The following is a 14,910-nucleotide window of genomic DNA, read 5'->3' as shown; positions in this document are numbered from 1 at the left end:
GGGTCCAGCAGCCTGGTGACCCCATCCCTGCCCCACAGGTGACCCCCATCCCCGCCCCACATCCCCCCACCCACCCTCGGGGTCCAGCAGCCTGATGACCCCCATCCCTGCCCCACATCCCCCCCATCCCTGCCCCACATCCCCCCATCCCTGCCCCACATCTCCCCCCATCTCCCCCCACCCACCCTCGGGGTCCAGCAGCCTGGTGACCCCCATCTCTGCCCCACATCCCCCCATCTCTGCCCCATCTCCCCCCACCCACCCTCGGGGTCCAGCAGCCTGGTGACCCCCATCCCTGCCCCACATGTGACCCCCATCTCTGCCCCACATCTCCCCCCATCTCTGCCCCACATCCATCCCATCTCTGCCCCACATCTCCCCCCATCCCTGCCCCACATCCCCCCATCTCTGCCCCCCATCTCCCCCCATCCCTGCCCCCCATCTCCCCCCACCCACCCTCGGGGTCCAGCAGCCTGGTGACCCCCATCTCTGCCCCACATCCCCCCATCTCTGCCCCACATCCCCCCATCTCTGCCCCACATCTCCCCATCTCCCCCCACCCACCCTCGGGGTCCAGCAGCCTGGTGACCCCCAGCTCGGTCTCGGCGACGCTGAAGGCCTGTTCCAGGTTCTGGAGGCTGCTCTGCTGCTCAACGCGGCCCATGTCCACCAAGTGAGGCCTATGGGGCGGGGGGGGACATGGGGATATGGGGGAGATGGGGGGAGATGGGGGCAGGGATGGGGGAGATGGGGGGAGATGGGGGATATGGGGGGCAGGGATGGGGGAGATGGGGGGCAGGGATGGGGGGCAGGGATGGGGGATATGGGGGGATATGGGGGGCAGGGATGGGGGATATGGGGGATATGGGAGCAGGGGGGAGATGGGGGGCAGAGATGGGGGGAGATGGGGGGCGGGGATGGGGGATATGGGGGAGATGGGAGCAGGGGGGGAGATGGGGGCAGAGATGGGGGGAGATGGGGGATATGGGGGGAGATGGGGGATATGGGGGATATGGGGGGAGATGGGGGGAGATGGGGGGCAGGGATGGGGGATATGGGGGAGATGGGGGGAGATGGGGGGATATGGGGGGAGATGGGGGGCAGGTATGGGGGAAAGGGGGGAGATGGGGGGCAGGGATGGGGGAGATGGGGGGCAGGGAAGGGGGATATGGGAGAGATGGGGGGAGATGGGGGATATGGGGGGATATGGGGGAGATGGGGGGAGATGGGGGGCAGCGATGGGGGAGATGGGGGGAGATGGGGGCAGGGGGGGGAGATGGGGGGCAGGGAGGGGGAGATGGGGGGAGATGGGGGCAGGGATGGGGGGAGATGGGGGGCAGGTATGGGGGAAAGGGGGGGAGATGGGGGGCAGGGATGGGGGGAGATGGGGGGCAGGGAAGGGGGATATGGGAGAGATGGGGGGAGATGGGGGATATGGGGGGATATGGGGGAGATGGGGGGAGATGGGGGGCAGGGATGGGGGAGATGGGGGGAGATGGGGGCAGGGATGGGGGGAGATGGGGGGCAGGTATGGGGAAAGGGGGGAGATGGGGGGCAGGGATGGGGGATATGGGGGATATGGGGGGCAGAGATGGGGGAGATGGGGGGAGATGGGGGGCGGGGATGGGGGATATGGGGGAGATGGAGCAGGGGGGGAGATGGGGGGCAGAGATGGGGGGAGATGGGGGAGATGGGGGGAGATGGGGAAGATGGGGGGAGATGGGGGATATGGGGGGAGATGGGGGATATGGGGTAAGGGGGGAGATGGGGGGAGATGGGGGGCAGGGATGGGGGGAGATGGGGGAGATGGGGGGCAGGGATGGGGGATATGGGAGAGATGGGGGAGATGGGGGAGATGGGGGGGAGATGGGGGCAGGGATGGGGGATATGGGGGATATGGGGGGAGATGGGGGGCAGGGATGGCGGAGATGGGGAAGATGGGGGCAGGGGGGGAGATGGGGGGCAGGGATGGGGGATATGGGGGGAGATGGGGGGCAGGGATGGGGGGAGATGGGGGGAGATGGGGGGCAGAGATGGGGGAGATGGGGGGCAGGGATGGGGGAGATGGGGGAGATGGGGGGCAGAGATGGGGGGAGATGGGGGGCAGGGATGGGGGGCAGGGATGGGGGATATGGGGGGATATGGGGGAGATGGGGGGAGATGGGGGGCAGGGATGGGGGATATGGGAGAGATGGGGGGAGATGGGGGAGAGAGATAGGGGGAGATGGGGCAGGAATGGGGGGAGATGGAGGGATATGAGGGACATGGGGGGCAGGGATGGTGGGGGGGAGATGGAGATATGGGGGGGGACATGGGGGGCAGTGGGGGGAGATGGGGCAGGGATGGAGGGGAGATGGGGGAGATATGGGGGGCAGGGGATAGATGGGGGGAGATGGGGGGCAAATGGGGGAGATGGGACATTGATGGAGGAAAGGGGGGAGATATGGGGGCAGGGATGGGGAGATATGGGGGGGAGATGGGGGGGAGATGTGGGGTGGAGAGATGGGGGAGGTATGGGGGGGGAGATGGGGAGTGGGAGGGGGGAGATGGGGGATATGGGGGGAGATGGGGGGCAGGGATGGGGGATATGGGGGAGATGGGGGAGATGGGGGGCAGGGATGGAGGAAAGGGGGGAGATGGGGGGCAGGGGGGAGATGGGGGGCAGGGATGGGGGTAAAGGGGGTAAATGGGGGGTGGGAGGTGGGAGATGGGGGGAAAGGGAGCATGAGCCCAAAGCTCAGCACAACCTCATAATGTGGGCCCAGAGCAGCACAGCCCCATAGCACAGCCCCATAGCACAGCCCCATAGCACAGCCCCATAGCACTGCCCCATAGCACTGCCCCATAGCACAGCCCCATAGCACAGCCCCATAGCGCTGCCCCATAGCACTGCCCCATAGCACAGCCCCATAGCACAACCCCATAGCACAGCCCCATAGCGCTGCCCCATAGGGCAGCCCCATAGCACTGCCCCATAGCACTGCCCCACTGCACAGCCCCATAGCACAGCCCCATAGGGCAGCCCCATAGCACAGCCCCATAGCACAGCCCCATAGCGCTGCCCCATAGCACAGTCCCATAGCACTGCCCCATAGCGCTGCCCCATAGGGCAGCCCCATAGCACTGCCCCATAGCACAGCCCCATAGGGCAGCCCCATAGCACAGCCCCATAGCACAGCCCCATAGCGCTGCCCCATAGCACAGTCCCATAGCACTGCCCCACAGCACTGCCCCATAGCACAGCCCCATAGCACAGCCCCATAGCACAGCCCCATAACACAGTCCCATAGCACAGCCCCATAGCACAGCCCCATAGCACTGCCCCACAGCACTGCCCCATAGCACAGCCCCATAGCACAGCCCCATAGCACAGCCCCATAGCACAGCCCCATAGCACTGCCCCATAGCACAGCCCCATAGAACTGCCCCATAGCACAGCCCCATAGCGCTGCCCCATAGCACTGCCCCATAGCACTGCCCCATAGCACAGCCCCATAGCACAGCCCCATAGCACTGCCCCATAGCACAGCCCCATAGCACTGCCCCATAGCACTGCCCCATAGCACTGCCCCATAGCACAGCCCCATAGGGCAGCCCCATAGCACTGCCCCATAGCACAGCCCCATAGCACAGCCCCATAGCACTGCCCCATAGCACAGCCCCATAGCACAGCTCCATAGCACAGCCCCATAGCACTGCCCCATAGCACAGCCCCATAGCACTGCCCCATAGCACAGCCCAATAGCACTGCCCCATAGCACTGCCCCATAGCACTGCCCCATAGCACAGCCCCATAGGGCAGCCCCATAGCACTGCCCCATAGCACAGCCCCATAGCACAGCCCCATAGCACTGCCCCATAGCACAGCCCCATAGCACAGCTCCATAGCACAGCCCCATAGCACTGCCCCATAGCACAGCCCCATAGCACTGCCCCATAGCACAGCCCAATAGCACAGCTCCATAGCACTGCCCCACAGCACAGCCCCATAGCACTGCCCCATAGCACTGCCCCATAGCTCAGCTGCTGCCCCATAGCACAACCCCATAGCACAGCCCCATAGCCCTGCTCCATAACACAGCCCCATAGCACTGCCCCATAGCACTGCCCCATAGCACAGCCCCATAGCACAGCCCTATAGCACAGCCCCATAGCACTGCCCCATAGCACAGCCCCATAGCACTGCCCCATAGCAGCCCTATAGCACTGCCCCATAGCAGCCCTATAGCACTGCCCCATAGCACAGCCCCATAGCACAGCCCCATAGCACTGCCCCATAGCACTGCCCCATAGCACAGCCCCATAGCACAGCCCCATAGCACTGCCCCATAGCACTGCCCCATAGCACTGCCCCATAGCACAGCCCCATAGCACTGCCCCATAGCACAGCCCCATAGCACTGCCCCATAGCACAGCCCCATAGCACAGCCCCATAGCACTGCCCCATAGCACAGCCCCATAGCACTGCCCCATAGCACAGCCCCATAGCACAGCCCCATAGCACTGCCCCATAGCACAGCCCCATAGCACTGCCCCATAGCACAGCCCCATAGCACTGCCCCATAGCACTGCCCCATAGCACTGCCCCATAGCACTGCCCCATAGCACATCCCCATAGCACTGCCCCATAGCACTGCCCCATAGCACTGCCCCATAGCACTGCCCCATAGCACAGCTCCATAGCACTGCCCCATAGCACAGCCCCATAGCACTGCCCCATAGCACTGCCCCATAGCACAGCCCCATAGCACTGCCCCATAGCACAGCCCCATAGCACTGCCCCATAGCACTGCCCCATAGCACTGCCCCATAGCACTGCCCCATAGCACAGCCCCATAGGGCAGCCCCATAGCACTGCCCCATAGCACAGCCCCATAGCACAGCCCCATAGCACTGCCCCATAGCACAGCCCCATAGCACAGCTCCATAGCACAGCCCCATAGCACTGCCCCATAGCACAGCCCCATAGCACTGCCCCATAGCACAGCCCAATAGCACAGCTCCATAGCACTGCCCCACAGCACAGCCCCATAGCACTGCCCCATAGCACTGCCCCATAGCTCAGCTGCTGCCCCATAGCACAACCCCATAGCACAGCCCCATAGCCCTGCTCCATAACACAGCCCCATAGCACAGCCCCATAGCACAGCCCCATAGCACTGCCCCATAGCACAGCCCCATAGCACTGCCCCATAGCAGCCCTATAGCACTGCCCCATAGCAGCCCTATAGCACTGCCCCATAGCACAGCCCCATAGCACAGCCCCATAGCACTGCCCCATAGCACAGCCCCATAGCACTGCCCCATAGCACAGCCCCATAGCACTGCCCCATAGCACAGCCCCATAGCACAGCCCTATAGCACAGCCCCATAGCACTGCCCCATAGCACAGCCCCATAGCACTGCCCCATAGCAGCCCTATAGCACTGCCCCATAGCAGCCCTATAGCACTGCCCCATAGCACAGCCCCATAGCACTGCCCCATAGCACTGCCCCATAGCACAGCCCCATAGCACTGCCCCATAGCACAGCCCCATAGCACTGCCCCATAGCACAGCCCCATAGCACAGCCCCATAGCACAGCCCCATAGCACTGCCCCATAGCACTGCCCCATAGCACAGCCCCATAGCACAGCCCCATAGCACTGCCCCATAGCACTGCCCCATAGCACAGCCCCATAGCACTGCCCCATAGCACAGCCCCATAGCACTGCCCCATAGCACAGCCCCATAGCACTGCCCCATAGCACAGCCCCATAGCACTGCCCCATAGCACAGCCCCATAGCACAGCCCTATAGCACAGCCCCATAGCACAGCCCTATAGCACAGCCCCATAGCACTGCCCCATAGCACTGCCCCATAGCACTGCCCCATAGCACTGCCCCATAGCACAGCCCCATAGCACTGCCCCATAGCAGCCCTATAGCACTGCCCCATAGCACAGCCCCATAGCACAGCCCCATAGCACTGCCCCATAGCACAGCCCCATAGCACTGCCCCATAGCACAGCCCCATAGCACAGCCCCATAGCGCTGCCCCATAGCACTGCCCCATAGCACAGCCCCATAGCACAGCCCCATAGCGCTGCCCCATAGCACTGCCCCATAGCACAGCCCCATAGCACAGCCCCATAGCACAGCCCCATAGCACTGCCCCATAGCACTGCCCCATAGCACAGCCCCATAGTACAGCCCCATAGCACTGCCCCATAGCACTGCCCCATAGCGCAGCCCCATAGCACTGCCCCATAGCACAGCCCCATAGCATAGCCCCATAGCACAGCCCCATAGCATAGCCCTATAGCACAGCCCCATAGCGCTGCCCCATAGCACAGCCCCAAAGGGCAGCCCCATAGCACTGCCCCATAGCACAGCCCCATAGCACTGCCCCATAGCACTGCCTGCCCCATAGCACTGCCCCATAGCACAGCCCCATAGCACAGCCCCATAGCACTGCCTGCCCCATAGCACTGCCCCATAGCACAGCCCCATAGCATTGCCCCATAGCACTGCCCCATAGCACAGCCCCATAGCACAGCTCCATAGCACTGCCCCATAGCACAGCCCAATAGCACAGCCCCATAGCACAGCCCTATAGCACAGCCCCATAGCACTGCCCCATAGCACAGCCCCATAGCACAGCCCCATAGCACAGCTCCATAGCACTGCCCCATAGCACAGCCCAATAGCACAGCTCCATAGCACTGCCCCATAGCACAGCCCCATAGCACAGCCCCATAGCACAGCCCTATAGCACAGCCCCATAGCACTGCCCCATAGCAGCCCTATAGCACTGCCCCATAGCAGCCCTATAGCACTGCCCCATAGCAGCCCTATAGCACTGCCCCATAGCACAGCCCCATAGCACAGCCCCATAGCACTGCCCCATAGCACAGCCCCATAGCACTGCCCCATAGCACTGCCCCATAGCACAGCCCCATAGCACTGCCCCATAGCACTGCCCCATAGCACAGCCCCATAGCACTGCTCCATAGCACAGCCCCATAGCACTGCCCCATAGCACAGCCCCATAGCACTGCCCCATAGCAGCCCTATAGCACTGCCCCATAGCAGCCCTATAGCACAGCCCCATAGCACAGCCCTATAGCACAGCCCCATAGCACTGCCCCATAGCACAGCCCCATAGCACTGCCCCATAGCAGCCCTATAGCACTGCCCCATAGCAGCCCTATAGCACAGCCCCATAGCACAGCCCTATAGCACAGCCCCATAGCACTGTCCCATAGCACAGCCCCATAGCACAGCCCCATAGCAGCCCTATAGCACTGCCCCATAGCACAGCCCCATAGCACAGCCCCATAGCACTGCCCCATAGCACAGCCCCATAGCACTGCCCCATAGCACTGCCCCATAGCACAGCCCCATAGCACTGCCCCATAGCACTGCCCCATAGCACAGCCCCATAGCACAGCCCCATAGCACTGCTCCATAGCACAGCCCCATAGCACAGCCCCATAGCACTGCCCCATAGCACAGCCCCATAGCACTGCCCCATAGCACTGCCCCATAGCACAGCCCCATAGCACTGCCCCATAGCACAGCCCCATAGCACTGCCCCATAGCACTGCCCCATAGCACTGCCCCATAGCACTGCCCCATAGCACATCCCCATAGCACTGCCCCATAGCACTGCCCCATAGCACTGCCCCATAGCACTGCCCCATAGCACAGCTCCATAGCACTGCCCCATAGCACAGCCCCATAGCACTGCCCCATAGCACTGCCCCATAGCACAGCCCCATAGCACTGCCCCATAGCACAGCCCCATAGCACAGCCCCATAGCACAGTCCTATAGCACAGCCCCATAGCACTGCCCCATAGCACTGCCCCATAGCACTGCCCCATAGCACAGCTCCATAGCACTGCCCCATAGCACAGCCCCATAGCACTGCCCCATAGCACTGCCCCATAGCACAGCCCCATAGCACTGCCCCATAGCACAGCCCCATAGCACAGCCCCATAGCACAGTCCTATAGCACAGCCCCATAGCACTGCCCCATAGCACTGCCCCATAGCACTGCCCCATAGCACAGCTCCATAGCACTGCCCCATAGCACAGCCCTATAGCACAGCCCCATAGCACTGCCCCATAGCACTGCCCCATAGCACTGCCCCATAGCACAGCTCCATAGCACTGCCCCATAGCACAGCCCCATAGCACAGCCCCATAGCACAGCCCCATAGCACTGCCCCATAGCACAGCCCCATAGCACTGCCCCATAGCACAGCCCCATAGCGCTGCCCCATAGCACTGCCCCATAGCACTGCCCCATAGCACAGCCCCATAGCACAGCCCCATAGCACAGCCCCATAGCACTGCCCCATAGCACAGCCCCATAGCACTGCCCCATAGCACTGCCCCATAGCACTGCCCCATAGCACAGCCCCATAGGGCAGCCCCATAGCACTGCCCCATAGCACAGCCCCATAGCACAGCCCCATAGCACTGCCCCATAGCACAGCCCCATAGCACAGCTCCATAGCACAGCCCCATAGCACTGCCCCATAGCACAGCCCCATAGCACTGCCCCATAGCACAGCCCCATAGCACAGCTCCATAGCACTGCCCCATAGCACAGCCCTATAGCACAGCCCCATAGCACTGCCCCATAGCACTGCCCCATAGCACAGCCCCATAGCACAGCCCCATAGCACAGCCCCATAGCACAGCCCCATAGCACAGCCCCATAGCACTGCCCCATAGCACAGCCCCATAGCACAGCTCCATAGCACAGCCCCATAGCACTGCCCCATAGCACAGCCCCATAGCACTGCCCCATAGCACAGCCCCATAGCACAGCTCCATAGCACTGCCCCATAGCACTGCCCCATAGCACAGCCCCATAGCACTGCCCCATAGCACAGCCCAATAGCACAGCTCCATAGCACTGCCCCACAGCACAGCCCCATAGCACTGCCCCATAGCACTGCCCCATAGCTCAGCTGCTGCCCCATAGCACAACCCCATAGCACAGCCCCATAGCCCTGCTCCATAACACAGCCCCATAGCACTGCCCCATAGCACTGCCCCATAGCACAGCCCCATAGCACAGCCCTATAGCACAGCCCCATAGCACTGCCCCATAGCACAGCCCCATAGCACTGCCCCATAGCAGCCCTATAGCACTGCCCCATAGCAGCCCTATAGCACTGCCCCATAGCACAGCCCCATAGCACAGCCCCATAGCACTGCCTGCCCCATAGCACTGCCCCATAGCACAGCCCCATAGCATTGCCCCATAGCACTGCCCCATAGCACAGCCCCATAGCACAGCCCCATAGCACAGCCCTATAGCACAGCCCCATAGCACTGCCCCATAGCACAGCCCCATAGCACAGCCCCATAGCACAGCTCCATAGCACTGCCCCATAGCACAGCCCAATAGCACAGCTCCATAGCACTGCCCCATAGCACAGCCCCATAGCACAGCCCCATAGCACAGCCCTATAGCACAGCCCCATAGCACTGCCCCATAGCAGCCCTATAGCACTGCCCCATAGCAGCCCTATAGCACTGCCCCATAGCAGCCCTATAGCACTGCCCCATAGCACAGCCCCATAGCACAGCCCCATAGCACTGCCCCATAGCACAGCCCCATAGCACTGCCCCATAGCACTGCCCCATAGCACAGCCCCATAGCACTGCCCCATAGCACTGCCCCATAGCACAGCCCCATAGCACTGCTCCATAGCACAGCCCCATAGCACTGCCCCATAGCACAGCCCCATAGCACTGCCCCATAGCAGCCCTATAGCACTGCCCCATAGCAGCCCTATAGCACAGCCCCATAGCACAGCCCTATAGCACAGCCCCATAGCACTGCCCCATAGCACAGCCCCATAGCACTGCCCCATAGCAGCCCTATAGCACTGCCCCATAGCAGCCCTATAGCACAGCCCCATAGCACAGCCCTATAGCACAGCCCCATAGCACTGTCCCATAGCACAGCCCCATAGCACAGCCCCATAGCAGCCCTATAGCACTGCCCCATAGCACAGCCCCATAGCACAGCCCCATAGCACTGCCCCATAGCACAGCCCCATAGCACTGCCCCATAGCACTGCCCCATAGCACTGCCCCATAGCACAGCCCCATAGCACAGCCCCATAGCACTGCCCCATAGCACAGCCCCATAGCACAGCCCCATAGCACTGCCCCATAGCACAGCCCCATAGCACAGCCCTATAGCACAGCCCCATAGCACAGCCCTATAGCACTGCCCCATAGCACTGCCCCATAGCACAGCCCCATAGCACTGCCCCATAGCAGCCCTATAGCACTGCCCCATAGCAGCCCTATAGCACTGCCCCATAGCAGCCCTATAGCACTGCCCCATAGCACAGCCCCATAGCACTGCCCCATAGCACTGCCCCATAGCACTGCCCCATAGCACAGCCCATAGCACAGCCCCATAGCACTGCCCCATAGCACAGCCCCATAGCACAGCCCATAGCACAGCCCCATAGCACTGCTCCATAGCACTGCCCCATAGCACAGCCCTATAGCACAGCCCTATAGCACAGCCTCATAGCACAGCCCCATAGCGCTGCCCCATAGCACTGCCCCATAGCAGCCCTATAGCACAGCCCCACAGCACTGCCCCATAGCAGCCCTATAGCACTGCCCCATGGCAGCCCTATAGCACAGCCCCACAGCGTAATCCCATAACACAGCACAGCCCCACAGCACAGTCCCATTGCACTGCCCCACAGCACAGCACAGCCCCATAGCACGGCCCCATCCCCCCACTGCCCCCATCTCCCCCATACCCCCCATATCTCCCCCCATAGCCCCCTATCTCCCCCCATAGCTCCATATCTCCCCCCATAGCCCCATTATCTCCCACCACAGCCCCATATCTCCCCCTATCTCTCCCCCCATAGCCCCCTATCTCCTTATATCCCTCCCTACCCCCCCATAGCCCCATATCTCCCCCCATATCTCCCCATAGTCCCCTATCTCCTTTTATCCCCCCCATCCCCCCCATAGCCCCATATCTCCCCCTATCTTTCCCATATCTCCCCCTATCTCCCCCCATAGCCCCCTATCTCCCTCTACCCCCCCCATAGCCCCCTATCTCCCCCCACAGCCCCATATCTCCCCCCATAGCCCCCTATCTCCCCCTATCTCCCCCCATAACCCCCTATCTCCCCCTATCTCCCCCCATAGCCCCCTATCTCCCCCCATAGCCCCCTATCTCCCCCTATCTCCCCCCATAGCCCCCTATCTCCCCCCATATCTCCCCCTATCTCCCCATATCTCCCCCTATCTCCCCCTATCTCCCCCCATAGCCCCCATTGATACCTATGGCTGTGTATGATGGCGTTGAAGAGCTTCCCGTCCCCCATAGCCCCCCATCTCCCCCCATAGCCCCCTATCTCCCCCCATAGCCCCATTATCTCCCCCTATCTCCCCCCATAGCCCCCTATCTCCCCCCATATCTCCCCCTATCTCCCCCCATAGCCCCCTATCTCCCCCTATCTCCCCCCATAGCCCCCTATCTCCCCCCATAGCCCCCTATCTCCCCCTATCTCCCCCCATAGCCCCCTATCTCCCCCTATCTCCCCCCATAGCCCCCTATCTCCCCCCATAGCCCCCTATCTCCCCCTATCTCCCCCCATAGCCCCCTATCTCCCCCCATAGCCCCCTATCTCCCCCTATCTCCCCCCATAGCCCCCTATCTCCCCCTATCTCCCCCCATAGCCCCTTATCTCCCCCCATAGCCCCCTATCTCCCCCTATCTCCCCCCATAGCCCCCTATCTCCCCCCATAGCCCCCTATCTCCCCCTATCCCCCCCATAGCCCCCTATCTCCCCCCATAGCCCCCTATCTCCCCCTATCTCCCCCCATAGCCCCCTATCTCCCCCCATAGCCCCCTATCTCCCCCTATCTCCCCCCATAGCCCCCTATCTCCCCCTATCTCCCCCCATAGCCCCTTATCTCCCCCCATAGCCCCCTATCTCCCCCTATCTCCCCCCATAGCCCCCTATCTCCCCCCATAGCCCCCTATCTCCCCCTATCCCCCCCATAGCCCCCTATCTCCCCCCATAGCCCCCTATCTCCCCCTATCTCCCCCCATAGCCCCCTATCTCCCCCCATAGCCCCATATCTCCCCCTATATCCCCCCATTGATACCTATGGCTGTGTATGATGGCGTTGAAGAGCTTCCCGTCCCCCATAGCCCCCTATCTCCCCCCATAGCCCCATATCTCCCCCCCATCTCCCCCCATCTCCCCCTATCTCCCCCCATAGCCCCCTATCTCCCCCCATATCTCCCCCTATCTCCCCCTATCTCCCCCCATCTCCCCCTATCCCCCCCCATAGCCCCCTATCTCCCCCCATAGCCCCCTATCTCTCCCTATCCCCCCCCATAGCCCCCTATCTCCCCCCACAGCCCCCTATCTCCCCCTATCTCCCCCCATATCTCCCCCTATATCCCCCCTATTGATACCTATGGCTGTGTATGATGGCGTTGAAGAGCTTCCCGTCCCCCATAGCCCCCTATCTCCCCGCATAGCCCCCTATCTCCCCCTATCTCCCCCCATAGCCCCCTATCTCCATCCATAGCCCCCTATCTCCCCCCATAGCCCCCTATCTCCCCCACTATCTCCCCCCATAGCCCCCTATCTCCCCCCATAGCCCCCTATCTCCCCCACTATCTCCCCCCATATCCCCCTATCTCCCCCCATAGCCCCCTATCCCCCCCCATAGCCCCCTATCTCCCCCCATAGCCCCCTATCTCCCCCCATAGCCCCCTATCTCCCCCTATCTCCCCCCATAGCCCCCTATCTCCTCCTATCTCCCCCCATAGCCCCCTATCTCCCCCCACAGCCCCCTATCTCCCCCTATCTCCCCCCATATCTCCCCCTATATCCCCCCTATTGATACCTATGGCTGTGTATGATGGCGTTGAAGAGCTTCCCGTCCCCCATAGCCCCCTATCTCCCCCCATAGCCCCATTATCTCCCCCTATCTCCCCCCATAGCCCCCTATCTCCATCCATAGCCCCCTATCTCCCCCCATAGCCCCCTATCTCCCCCACTATCTCCCCCCATACCCCCCTATCTCCCCCCATAGCCCCCTATCTCCCCCCATAGCCCCCTATCTCCCCCTATCTCCCCCTATCTCCCCCCATATCCCCCTATCTCCCCCTATCTCCCCATATCTCCCCCCATAGCCCCCTGTCTCCCCCCATAGCCCCATATCTCCCCCCATATCCCCCCATAGCCCCCATTGATACCTATGGCTGTGTATGATGGCGTTGAAGAGCTTCCCGTCCCCCATAGCCCCCTATCTCCCCCCATAGCCCACTATCTCCCCCCATAGCCCCCTATCTCCCCCCATAACCCCCTATCTCCCCCCATAGCCCCCTATCTCCCCCTATCTCCCCCCATAGCCCCCTATCTCCCCCTATCTCCCCCCATAGCCCCCTATCTCCCCCTATCTCTCCCCATAGCCCCCTATCTCCCCCCATAGCTCCATATCTCCCTCCATAGCCCCCTATCTCCCCCCATAGCCCCCTATCTCCCCCTATCTCCCCCCATAGCCCCCTATCTCACCCTATCTCCCCCCATAGCCCCCTATCTCCCCCTATCTCCCCCCCATTGATACCTATGGCTGTGTATGATGGCGTTGAAGAGCTTCCCGTCCCCCATAGCCCCCTATCTCCCCCCATAGCCCCCTATCTCCCCCCATAGCCCCCTATCTCCCCCCATAGCTCCATATCTCCCTCCATAGCCCCCTATCTCCCCCCATAGCCCCCTATCTCCCCCTATCTCCCCCCATAGCCCCCTATCTCCCCCTATCTCCCCCCTATTGATACCTATGGCTGTGTATGATGGCGTTGAAGAGCTTCCCGTCCCCCATATCCCCCTATCTCCCCCCACAGCCCCCTATCTCCCCCCATAGCCCCCCATAACCCCCTATCTCCCCCTATCTCCCCCCATAGCCCCATATCTCCCCCTATCTCCCCCCATAGCCCCCCATAGCCCCCTATCTCCCCCCATAGCCCCCTATCTCCTTATATCCCCCCATATCTCCCCCCATAGCCCCCTATCTCCCTCTACCCCCCCCATAGCCCCCTATCTCCCCCCACAGCCCCATATCTCCCCCCCATAGCCCCCTATCTCCCCCATCTCCCCCCACAGCCCCATATCTCCCCCCCATAGCCCCCTATCTCCCCCATCTCCCCCCACAGCCCCCTATCTCCCCCCATAGCCCCCTATCTCCCCCCATAGCCCCCTATCTCCCCCTATCTCCCCCATATCTCCCCCTATCTCCCCCCATAACCCCCTATCTCCCCCCATAGCCCCATATCTCCTTATATCCCCCATCTCCCCCATAGCCCCCTATCTCCCCCCATAGCCCCCTATCTCCCCCCATATCTCCCCCTATCTCCCCCACATCTCCTCCCATAGCCCCCTATCTCCCCCTATCTCCCCCCATAGCCCCCTATCTCCCCCTATATCCCCCCTATTGGTACCTATGGCTGTGTATGATGGCGTTGAAGAGCTTCCCGTCCCCCATAGCCCCCTATCTCCCCCCATAGCCCCCTATCTCCCCCCATAGCCCCATATCTCCCCCTATATCCCCCCATATCTCCCCCTATCTCCCCCCATAGCCCCCTATCTCCCCCCATAGCCCCCTATCTCCCCCTATCTCCCCCCATAGCCCCCCATTGATACCTATGGCTGTGTATGATGGCGTTGAAGAGCTTCCCGTCCCCCATAGCCCCCTATCTCCCCCCATATCTCCCCCTATCTCCCCCCATAGCCCCCTATCTCCCCCTATCTCCCCCCATAACCCCCTATCTCCCCCCATAGCCCCATATCTCCCCCTATATCCCCCCATAGCCCCATATCTCCCCCTATCTCCCCCCATATCTCC

General features: G+C 62.2%; 1 protein-coding gene across 1 annotated transcript in view; it reads right to left on the bottom strand.

Moving 5' to 3' along the window:
- Positions 1-564: 564 nt before the first annotated feature.
- LOC146750993 (alpha-actinin-like) overlaps positions 565-14,910 on the bottom strand; it is a gene marked incomplete at its 3' end in the record, with an annotated part of 39,641 nt that continues 25,295 nt past the window's right edge. The window contains exon 6 of the mRNA XM_085535851.1: positions 565-680. Within this exon, the coding sequence (XP_085391977.1) occupies positions 565-680 (116 nt within the window). The remainder of the gene's footprint in view (positions 681-14,910) is intronic.

The sequence above is a fragment of the Coturnix japonica genome, unplaced genomic scaffold (assembly GCF_054131305.1).
Source record: "Coturnix japonica strain WE unplaced genomic scaffold, WE-NBRP24 Scf198, whole genome shotgun sequence".
NCBI lineage: Eukaryota > Metazoa > Chordata > Aves > Galliformes > Phasianidae > Coturnix > Coturnix japonica.
The sequence above is the reverse complement of the archived record's forward strand: the minus strand, read 5'-3'. Positions and strand labels throughout refer to the sequence as shown.